This window comes from Panicum virgatum, chromosome 4K (assembly GCF_016808335.1).
Source record: "Panicum virgatum strain AP13 chromosome 4K, P.virgatum_v5, whole genome shotgun sequence".
NCBI classification, from domain to species: domain Eukaryota; kingdom Viridiplantae; phylum Streptophyta; class Magnoliopsida; order Poales; family Poaceae; genus Panicum; species Panicum virgatum.
In genome coordinates this window covers 18,307,932-18,319,627 of record NC_053139.1, presented here as the reverse complement: position 1 = coordinate 18,319,627, position 11,696 = coordinate 18,307,932, and the positions used below count along the sequence as shown (strand labels likewise).

At 44.4% G+C, this 11,696-nt stretch overlaps 1 protein-coding gene across 1 annotated transcript; it reads left to right on the top strand.

Moving 5' to 3' along the window:
• The first annotated feature begins 3,473 nt into the window (after nt 1-3,473).
• LOC120701991 (nuclear transcription factor Y subunit B-3-like) lies at nt 3,474-10,311 on the top strand. The gene is made up of 3 exons (XM_039985774.1): nt 3,474-3,478; nt 3,795-3,834; nt 9,688-10,311. Exons 1-3 carry the CDS (start codon nt 3,474-3,476, stop codon nt 10,309-10,311), a joined length of 669 nt encoding a protein of 222 aa, XP_039841708.1.
• Nucleotides 10,312-11,696: the final 1,385 nt, after the last annotated feature.

Sequence of the window (11,696 nt, the reverse complement as noted above, 5' to 3'; positions counted from 1 at the left end):
TGACTCTTTACAAAAACCCTAAATCTACTCGGACTACACAAACCAGACCAGTTGGCCTCGGCAGGTGCCAAATTTGGCTGTCAACATATGCCCCCTGCCTTTTAGTGAGTTTACAAGCAGCCATCTTTTCTTTATGCATCTTGCCACACGTTGGGGTAGAATTTCTTCAAGTATCTTCCATTGATAGCTCTAGGTAGTCGATCTCCTTGTAGCATCTCCATCATGTAAGAATTCCCGAAGATATCTTTGACAACTCTATATGGACCCTCCCAACTTGGTGACCATTTACCAAACTTATTGCTTTTCATCCCAAGAGGTAATATTGTCTTCCAAACTAGATCTCCAACTTGAAAAGATTTACCTTTTACCTTCTTGTTGTACGCTCTAGCAACACGAAGTTTATCCTTTTCAATCTCTTTTAAATCCTTCATTAGCTTGTCGGTCACTTCATCAATATTATCCATCATTAAATTATAATAATCAACGGCAGAAAGATCATTTTTCTTAGCCAATCTATAGGCGTCCAGATTTACCTAAATGTGCAAAACGGCCTCTTGACCATACACAAGCTCAAAAGGAGTAACTTTAGTAGCACCATGACGAGATATGCGATGAGCCCATAATGCTTCGGATAATACTTCATGCCACCTCTTAGGATTTTCTTCTATTTTCTTCTGGAGATGAATATGGAGATGAATCGAGCAACTTGATCTTATATGATTCGATAAATGCACGCACCTCCTTTGATATGAATGAAGAACCTTGATCCGTAGTCAAAGTTTGAGGAATACCGAATTTATGAATAATATGCTCAGTTATAAACTCAATCACCTCTCTATGTGTCATATTCTTCAAAGGAACTGCTTGGTAAAATAATCTGTAGCAACCAACACGAAGCGATGTCCCTTTGAAGATGGAGGATTAATTTGCCCAATAAAATCCAACCCCCAACCTCGGAACGGCCATGGTTTAATAATAGGATGCATTAATGAAGCGGGTACCAGTTGCAAGTCTCCAAACCGTTGAAATTCTTCACATCCCTTATAATATCTAAAACAATCTGAAATCATGGAAGGCCAATAGAAACCGGCTCTCCTAAGTAACCACTTCATCTTAGGAGCCGAATGATGAGTCCCACAAATGTCTTCCTGAACTTCACCCATAGCAACTTTGGCCTAATCCGAGTCTAAATATTTGAGAAGTAAATCTTCGGCGATTCGATGACAAAGCTTATCATCAATTAGAACATACTTAAACGCTGCACGCCGAATATTCCTCTCTGCACCACGACCAGGATCCTTAAGATAGGAGATTATAGGAACTCTCCAATCCTGATCTTCAGCCTTTGTCATAGCTGAATCGGTGTTTTCTGCTGACTAGGCAGTCAGACTGGTCTATGGACCGGTCAGACCGGTCGCTGCAACCGGTCGGACTGGTTCGTCCAGAATCTGCAGCTCGCCTTTGATTCACATCGGTTTTCTAATGTTGAATTTTCCTTTTCCAACACTGTAACCAGATGCTTGTTGAGCAAGAGCGTTAGCCTGTCCATTCTCCTCTCTTGGCAAATGTCTTATAACAAATTCATCAAAAGAAGAAATAATATCGAGGCACTTATCAAGATATGCATTTAATGAACCACTATAACATGGCATACCTTGGATACTTGCTGCACAACGAGAAGCAAATCACCAAAAACTTCAACATGCTTCACGCCCATGGATTGCAAAATCTCCAAGCCAAATAGAAGTGCTTCATACTCAGCTTGGTTATTTGTACAATATACTTTTAATCAGTTTGAGAACTCCAAAATAGATCCACTCGGAGATATAAGAACAACACCAATTCCTCTCCAATCATCACAAACCGATCCATCAAAGTAAAGCTTCCATGGTGTGCAAACAATATAGCCAACTTCTAAATCATGCTCATCATTAATCCGATGCTCAACAATGAAATCCGCTACAATTTGGCCTTTCATAGATTTCAAAGGTTCACAAGCCAAATCATATTCTATAAAACATATGCCCATTTGCCGATTCTACCACTTAAAATCGATTTTTGTAACATATGTTTTATCACATCAGTTTGACACACTACTATGCAAGTACTAGATAGTAGATAATGTCTCAATTTAGTGCAAGCATGATATAAAGACAAACATAACTTTTTAATAAAAATATACCTTGTCTCCGCATCAATAAGTCGTCGGCCTATGTAAGTGACAACATACTCCTTGCCTTTGGTTTCTTGAGTTAAAACAGCACCAATAACTTTATCTTCGGCCGCTATATAAAGTTTAAAAGGAACACCTCTCCTAGGTGTTTTAAGGACCGGCGGCGAAGACAAGTAATATTTAATTTTCTCAAACGCCTCTTGTTGTTTTGTCCCCCAAGTAAATTCGGCTTCATTCTTTAACCGAAGTATAGGAGTAAAAGCATCAATCTTTCCAGACAAGTTAGAAATAAATCTTCTCAATCAATTTACCTTGCCTAGAAACTTTTGCAAATCCCTTTTGCAAGTAGGAGCCTCAACTCTCTTCATGGTGTCAATTCTCTTAGGATCAATCTCTTTGCCCTTCTCATGAATAATGAAACCAAGGAACTTTTCAGCCGATACTCCAAAAGCACATTTGAGTGGATTCATTTTCAAACCATACCGACGCATTCTTTCAAGAGCAAGTTTCAAATCGGCTAAATGATGATTTAAACCGGCCGATTTAGTGACAATATCATTAATATATACTTCCAATATGACACCAATCAAATCATGGAAGATTAAATTCATAGCTCTTTGATAAGTTGCACCGGCATTTTTCAAACCAAAAGTCATAACCACCCACTCAAACAAACCAATAAATCCGGGACATACAAAGGCCATTTTAGATGTATCTTCTTCGGCCATGAATATTTGATTGTAACCCGCATTACCATCAAGAAAGCTAATAACACGATGTCCCGATGCTTCATTAATCAACATATCAACTATAGGCATAGGATATTCATTTTTGGGAGTAGCTTTATTGAGATATCTAAAATCAATGCAAACACGAATAATACCTGAATCTTTCTTTTCAACGGGCACAATATTAGAGATCCAATCCGAATAACGACACGACCGAATAAAACCAGCATCTAATAGTCGATTAATCTCTTCTTTAATTCGGTCATAAATGCTAGGATTGAAATGCCTAGCCGGTTGCTTATAAGGTTTGAAATCGGCTTTAATTGGTAAACGATGTTCAACAAGATCACGACTCAATCCTGGCATTTCAGAATACTCCCAAGCAAAACAATCGATGTATTTTTTTCAATAACTTTATTAAATCGGCTTTATATTTAAACTATAAATTCTTGTTTACAAAAGTCGGCCTAGGAATAGTGCCATCACCTAGATCTACCTTTTCTAAAGGATCAGCCGACGTAAAACCTTGACCCAGCTTGTCCATGTCTTCTGACTCTTTAATAGTCTCACACATGTCGTTCGTACGCGCCCGATAGTGTTCAATGCACTGCTGGAGCCACTCTGCGTTGGACCGGTCTGACCGATCGGACCCACCGGTCTGACCGGTCGGCTCTAGTAGCCAATCCGAAGAAAACCGGTCTGACCGGTCGCGGGACCCAATCTGACCGGTTGCGCCTGAGTCGCCTGCTTGACTTATTTTGATCACATCAAATGATTTAGCCGATTTTCCATCAGTTTTAGAGTAGCAGGGACGAAGCCTTCTTTGGTGCAATTGATAAGCTCATAATCGGACAGATCCAAGCCCGATAAGCACTTGATATTGTCATTGGCAGCAATGGAGTTGGAATCAACGGTAGCAATGAAGGAAGAAGTGTCACCATGCACTATCTCAACTTTGCGCTGATCCACTAAATAAGAAACTGATGCAAGATAGACGGAACACATTGATTGGCATGAATCCAATCACGCCCAAGTATTAAACTAAAGTTACATTGCACCTCCGAGACGAAGAAGGTTGTGGCAAGTGTCTTGCTCCCAACGGTCAACTCCTTGGACGCAACCCTCTTCGCACCAATAGGATCACCTCCACCCACGCTACTAACTGTCATGTTGGTTTTGATCAATTCTTCATCCTTGCCGCCAAGCTTCTTGTATAATGTGTAGGGCATGAGATTTACAATAGCCCCACCATCCACGAGCATACGAGAAATAGGTATCCCATTAACATGCCCTCTCATGTAGAGAGCCTTCAAATGGTTGTCCGATTCTTTGGGCTTCTGGGACACAGCATCACGAGGCCCAAACTGAAGATGAGCCACCTCCTCTTCTTGAATTATGAGATAATCTGAAGACATATGCACAACATTAATTTCCAAATTGTTGCCCTCTGGAGACACCTCATAATCCACCCGTTCTTCCTCTTCTTTTATTGAAGGAGCTGGTTCCACCTCATCAACACGAGAAACCGAAACAGGCACCGCTGATTCGGTTGTACTCTCTGTACTGAGCTCGACCGGTCTGACCGGTGGCCCACGGTGGTCTGACCGGTTGCCGAGGTCGGTCTGACCAGTCCTTCTGCTGACTGGTCAACTGTCTTGACCTGCCACACTTTGCCTTGAGGGAGCATGGGTCTGTACTTGTTGAAATATTCATCCCTCGTCTTCTCTGCCTCCTGCTCCCTCTTCTCCTTGTTGCGAAGGCGCTGGAGCTTCCTCTTTTGAGTATGTGTCAACCCCTCTGGACACCAACGGGGTTGATGGTATTTGTCCGCCACCTTGCTGCCGCTGGCCTCATGATTGTTGGCAGTAAAAGGCTTCTAGGTAGGAGGAACAGAAAAAGTAGCCGATTTATCAATTACCATCGGCTCTTTACCCTTGTCTTGTACAACCACCTTGATTTCGTCGATCTGAACAACAGTATCGGCTTTGGCCTTCTCTGAAGTAGTTTTTGGTTGCACCTCTGATTTCTTCACCTTCACGCGATATTCCATCCGTGGAGGAACGAACTGTACCGGCCTCTGTTGAGACCAGTTTGACCAGTTATAGTGGACCGGTCTGACCGGTTGGGGCTGTGGCACTGAACCAGATTGATGTGGCCCCAATCGGTCATGTACTGGCATCCTGGGACCTTCCTCCCTCTGATATGGTGGTGGGTATGGCATTGGAAAGCACTGGAGCCAAATCCCCTCATGTTCCCACACCGGATTAACAGCATTAGACGCCGGTGGAGACCAAGGCATAGTAGCATATACCTTCTGTGGAGGAAACTGCGGATAATCACCTCTGTGCCTAGTGAATTCACTCCTTGGAGGTGAAGCATTGCCCCGACGCGGTGGTGAGCGAGGTCTCTTTTTTTAATGGCCGATCTTGTTGAACGGCCTTTGTGTACTTGTTCAGCAACTGTCCAAAGGTAGGTCCCTGACTTGCAGATCTTCCCTGCACCTTTGGCTTATTAGTTTTCCAAGTACCCACTTCCGGACGTTTTGGCTTGAATGTCTGGGGCTGCTCCCTGGGCCGGTCTGACCGATCGTTGGACCTGGTCTGACCAGTCGGACAGGTCTGACAGGCGATGACACCGGTTTGACCAGTCGCGCCTGGACAGCAGGCTGATTGGATGAACTTGCTTGCCCCCCATGCTTAGGAGCATTCACAAAAATCCTCAAAGTCGGCTTCCCATCAGGAGTCTTCTCAGTAACGACTTTTCTTGCCAGAATCTTGTCATTTGCATTCATCAGCCTCGGATCTCCAATCACAACATTTTTCCCGCCCCTTCGGCTTGTTCCGGCTGAAGGAGGACCTTTGGATTGTTTAGCTCCAAAGTATGGACAGAGAAGGGAGTCTTGTCCACTTGCATCTCAGAAAGTACCAATCGCCTTTCATCTACAGCCGATTGGATCTGTCGACGGAAAATATTGCAATCATTAGTTACATGCGAGAAAGAATTATGCCACTCACAATATGCATGCCTCTTTAATTCCTCCGGCGACGGTATAGCATGAGATAAACGAATGTTTCCATGTTTAAGTAATTCATCAAAAATTCTATCGCACTTGGAAACATCAAAAGTAAATTTCGTCTCATTCTGCCGATTCTTTTGAATCGGCTTATGCGAAGGACATGTAGAAGGTTTGTCCTTTGATGGCCAAACAAACTCGGCGGCATAGACACCCTTCTCCTCATCGTCCGAACAATCCGAATCATTTTCAACAACATGCGTGTTGGACCGATGAGGCTTAAAAGTATCCTTAGAATTTTTATATTTAAATTCAACACCAATAGCTCGCATTTGCAAACTTTAATGAAATCAAAACCTTCAAATTTTTCTTTCAAATAAGAACGGAAGCCATTGTATGCTAAATCCGCCAAGTCCTTTTCAGAAAGAGATGAATTAAAGCATCAGTTTTTCAAAGCTTTAAATCTTTGGAAGTAATCTAAAACCGATTCATCTCGGTTTTGCTTAACCAATGTCAAATCTAGTAATCTAACTTCGGTTTCCCCGCTAAAGAAGTGATCATGGAATTTACGCTTCAATTGATTCCAATTTAAAATCGAACCCGGCGCAAGCGAGGAAAACTAAGAGAAAGCGGTTCCGGTCAAAGACAAAGAAAATAAGCGAACCCGCAAAGCATCATTAAGACCCGCTTATCCTAATTGCAAGATATATTGGCTAACATGCTCCCAAGTCATGCGAGAACCATCACCATTAAATTTAACGAACTCAAGAATACGCCAACCAGCAAGATATGAAACAAAATCAAACTCAAGAGAATACAGTTTTTGATATAAACGCGAACCACCCATATCATTCCCAAATTTAGATTTAAGTACACCAGTTAAATCCAATTTAAATCTATTGAAATCGGCCTGATAAGTACCACTGGCCGAAGCATGTAAAAAGGACGAAACGCGTTGCACGCTAGGACCGGTGTAAGCCATGTTAGTGTTAGGAATCGGTCCTCAGTGCGGTCCAGATCCCTGCTGTGATGCAGCAGTAGGTCCTGCATGAAGCACCATCTCACCAGTTCGGCTAGGGGCAGCCGAACTAGGGATAGAAGCATGTGGTGTAGGGGGCGATGAATACTGCACCGTCAGACCGGTCGACTGGATCGGTTGGACCGATGGCGCGTGAACTGTAGATGGCCGCGGTGTTTGCCCTGGGAATGAGTTCGGCGGCATCCCATAGAATTGATCTTGTGTAGCAGATGCACCAACCGAATTCACTTCTAGAAGATAAGTGCCACCCTCGACACTTTTTCATTTTTTTTAGCGCCGCAATCTCATCATTAAGCCCATCAAAAGTCTCTCCAGCGGCTACTTGTGCAGCAGATATTTTTGAATCTACCATGAGAGAGAATTGCTTAACTAATTCAGAGGGGTCATTAGGAAGTACCTCACTCTTGTCTTTGTTCAGTTTGAAGGATGGCATCACAAACTCCCCAACCCTCTTGAAAAGGCCTCCACACTCCTTCTTGAATCCTTGAAGGAATTGCTCCTTCAAGTGTTCTACAGCGATGAGGTAGGCTTGGCGCGCGTCGTCGGTGAGCTCCTCCATGGTTGCCTTAATGACGTTGGAACCACTGATTTCAGCCTTCTCGGAGGAGACCATCTTATTGGAGAACTAGATTAGATCTGTTTTGGCAACCTGATTAATCTCTTCCCCAACGGAGTCGCCAAAAAGTGTGTTGACACAGAATCGCGCCAAACACACTCAAATGTGCTAGTACCCACGAAACTTTGGGTAGGCCGGTCCGACCGGTGCCGCCGACCAGTCAGACCGGTTCGTGCAGGGCTTCGCTGAAAGCCTAGAACGATGAGCTCAGGAGGGACCCCGTCGGAGCTCGTCACGCTAGGGTTGCTATGAGGTCGGCAGGCCACTCAGAATGTCTTCAAACGCCGTAGAGACGAAGGAAGAAAGCAATCTAGGGTTGGAAAAATCTAGGGTTTGAGAGACAAAAAGTAATGCGATATTTTGATTGATTCGATTGGGAATAACCTCAATCGGCCTTCGCCTTTATATTTATAGGCCGGGAAAGACGTACCCCTTCACGAGTAGGATTACAAAAGGACTCTTTACAAAAACTCTAAATCTACTCGGACTGCACAGACCAGACCGGTTAGACCGGTCGGCCTCGGCAGGTGCCAAATTTGTCTGTCAACACAAGAGTACGTCTACTTGGACAATCTTGCATTCTATGTCCCCAACCCTTGCATCGAAAGCATTGGACACCCTTATTTGCTAAATTTTCCTCCTTCTCAGGCTCACTGCTGCTAGAAGCATGAATGCTTGCTGCTGTAACTTCGCTTCCTGGTTCTTTCTTGCTTGGTGTGCCTTTTTTCAATAAGGAGGCGTGTCACAATTTTCACAGCAAGCTTGAATACATCATGATAAGAGTGATATGGCTGCAACTCAACAACATCACGGATGTCCTTTCGCAACCCTTGCAGATAACGAGCAATAGTTTGCTCCTCTTTTCCATTTACTTCACATCAAAACAAGAAGGTGGTCAAATTTTTCAGTTTACACTTCTTTTAGAGATTTTCAGTGCTGAAAATAATTTCCTTTCTTTCACTTAAATTTCCAAGAGGTACTTAGCCTTCCTCCAAAATAAAATTGACGACTCAGCACCCCGTGATTTCTATTTAGTTCATAAATATTTGCGAACTAATTTTTTTAATTTCTTAGATTTGGCCGATGTGCATATATATCTGGTCAGTCCAACTGAGTCGTAATGATATTTAAGGTATATTGAATAATTATGGTGTACAGTGCTTACTAAAAATGCTTATTCTTGCAACTACATTATTTACTATTTCCTTGGTAATAAATACTTCTTTTGTCCAAGATTTGGTGGAACACTTAAAACTTGGATCGGTCATAAATTTGAAATATCTATTAGGTTGCAAACATTAAACTCATATTTATAGTGTTTTATTTAATATTACTTTCATGATACATACATTTGCTAGGTACTAGATCTAGAAATAGTACTCAAAACTTTACCTTGAAACCGGAAAGTAAATTTAGTATTTTGACCTAGGTAGTAGTGTATCTAGCTCTTTGTTCATATATTATTAAATTTTAATTCAAAGTTAATTTTAAAATAGCTAGCACTTAATCTATATCTCTATTATTTGTAAACCAAGCAATGTTTCCACGGTCGAATCCTAATCGGAATCTAGATAAATCATCGGAATCCTAATTTGAACCCAGACAAATCAATCCGAATCCCAATCGAAAATTGGACAATTAATATCTCACGCGATCACAGCATGTATTGTACATGGAGCTACCATCAAAAAATTAGTGGTCTCATGTAGGTATAGATAAAAATTTATATTATCCGTAGCAACGGACGTGCACTATGCTAGTGTACTAATATATAACAATAGTATCATTATTAGCTCAAAGAGAATCGCACGAATTCCGCGTTTGTACTGGACACAACTGAAAAGGATTCTTCCACCACCGAAATTCAGGCCCAAGATAAATACATGCAACCAAATTAACATCCGTTGCCTCCAACCTACTAGGCTGGACATGAATACGGAGATATTGTTTCCTATATGTAGCACCCCAAACTCACAAATACAGAAGACCTGCACCACCAAACCCATGTCTACGGACCCCCAAGGTCCTAAACCCAGGGCTCCTTGTGCCATGCCACCGGAGCACGCCGCCGTTGCCAAGGAAGCAATGGTGACTGAACCGCTTGTGCCCAGCACTGAGCCGGTGATGATCCGGGAGCAGGACAGGCTGTTGCCCGTGGCCAACGTGTCCCGCATCATGCGCCATGCGCTCCCTCCCCACGCCAAGATCTCCGACGACGCCAAGGAGATGATCCAGGACTGCGTGTCCGAGTTCATCAGCTTCGTGACCGGCGAGGCGAACGAGCGGTGCCACACCGAGCACCGCAAGACCGTCACCGCGGAGGACCTCGTGTGGGCCATGAACCGCCTCGGCTTCGACGACTACGTCAGGCCCCTCAACGCCTTCCTCCAGCGCATGCGCGAGATCGAGGGCGGCGGTTCCGGGCGCGGCTCTCGCCGCGGGTCGTCCCTGGTCGCACTCCAGGGTGCGCAGACGCTGCGCCCCGCCTACCCAGATGCACCGCAAGGTTACGCCGTCCGGCCCGTCCCTCGCCCGGTTCCTGTTCCAGCCAGCAGCGTGGCGTCGCGCTTCGGCAGCAGGCACCTGCAGCTTCCCGGCGGCCAGCGTTCCATGGTTCCCTACTACGGAGGAGCGGCGGCGTTCCGAGCTGTGGGGAGTCATGGGGGATTCTACGCTGACGAGGCAAGCTCGTCGGACGAGGCACCACCGGCGGCGCGGCGTGCTGGATCGCGCCGCTACTAGCCCAAGTATTTCCCGTGTGTAATAAGACTATAAGAGGCGGCGGCGCCTTTCGCCACAGGTACCATCTGGTGGCTGGCGCGCGTGCCGAACGTCTTCGCCGGACGACGTTACCGTCGCCGTCGCCGGCGAGGACTTTACCTTATGTATGATCGATGTATCCCATCTTTTAATTAATTACCATGTTTCTCTTGCAATGAATTACAACTAGCTACTATTGATACACATGGATTTTCTCACGACAGCCGGTCAAGCCAGTGCATGCATATGCATGCTCCTGTGGAGCGTTACTTAAAAGCTACTAGCTCGCGTCACTCACTCTCACTCTCTCTCAGACTCTCACAGCAGTAGTCTCACGCTCTCGGCTCTCTTCAGACTTAGTGGCCTTGGTCTTGAATGAGTTTTGGAGCCACGTGCGTGCATCCAGGTCGTCTGACCCTGAGCGGCCGGTGACAGCATGCTGCTGGTGGTGCTCGAGAGGAAACTGCCGCCGTTGCCGTGAGCGGCTGGCGTCGAAGGACATTATTGTCGTGCGTCGCACAGTAGTCGGTTGGTGTACCTTGTTCTTGGAATTGCAAAATTTGTAATCTCTTAAAAGTTCTAACAAACGTTCTCGCGACAAATCTCCTGACATGTTTTACAAAATTTTTGCATTTTTTTCGATACGAGACGATAATCCCATTTACATTACTAGAACAGAAATACTCTCACTAACTAGATAATTGATACATGTGTCAGTGCAGTGGGCGCGGTTTACAGTAAAAGTGAAGTTGGTGCAATGGATAACTTTCCTCCTATCTTCTTGCAAAATTTTGTCGTAGTAGGTGTGGTAAACTTGAATTGCAAAGATTGATGCAGCTCGAGGTGGTACTGGCTTTTTTGGGCTTACTCATTGAAGAACTTACACACTTTGTGGAGTTCTTAAGCAATCAGAATGCTAATAAGGGGGGAATAATGAAAAAAAATCTTTATCAGCTACCTTGTCTTTCTTTGCTCCACCTCTATTTACTCCGGCCCGGAGAAAGAATTTCATTACGAAACTAAACTTTCCTCCCATTGCTGGCATCATCAACCCAACCTCATCTACACAATAAACGGCTGCAATAAATAAAAAGACACTAGAAGAAATATCTTGTCATATGGAGCGAGCGGGAAACAAACCTGGCTATAGTTCGATATGCCGAGAAGCGGACATTCAATCAACGGAGTTGTTTTGTATTCGATTATTTATATTTCTTCTCTATCGTTCTTCTCTGCCAATGCTTATCCCAAAACTACGAAGGTAGAAGACAGAGAGAGGACAAGTCAAAGTCTACGAACCTGCTTCAGGCATGGTAGTCGCCACGGGCACCGCCCCCCCCCCCCCCCCCCCCCCCCCCCGGCCCAGA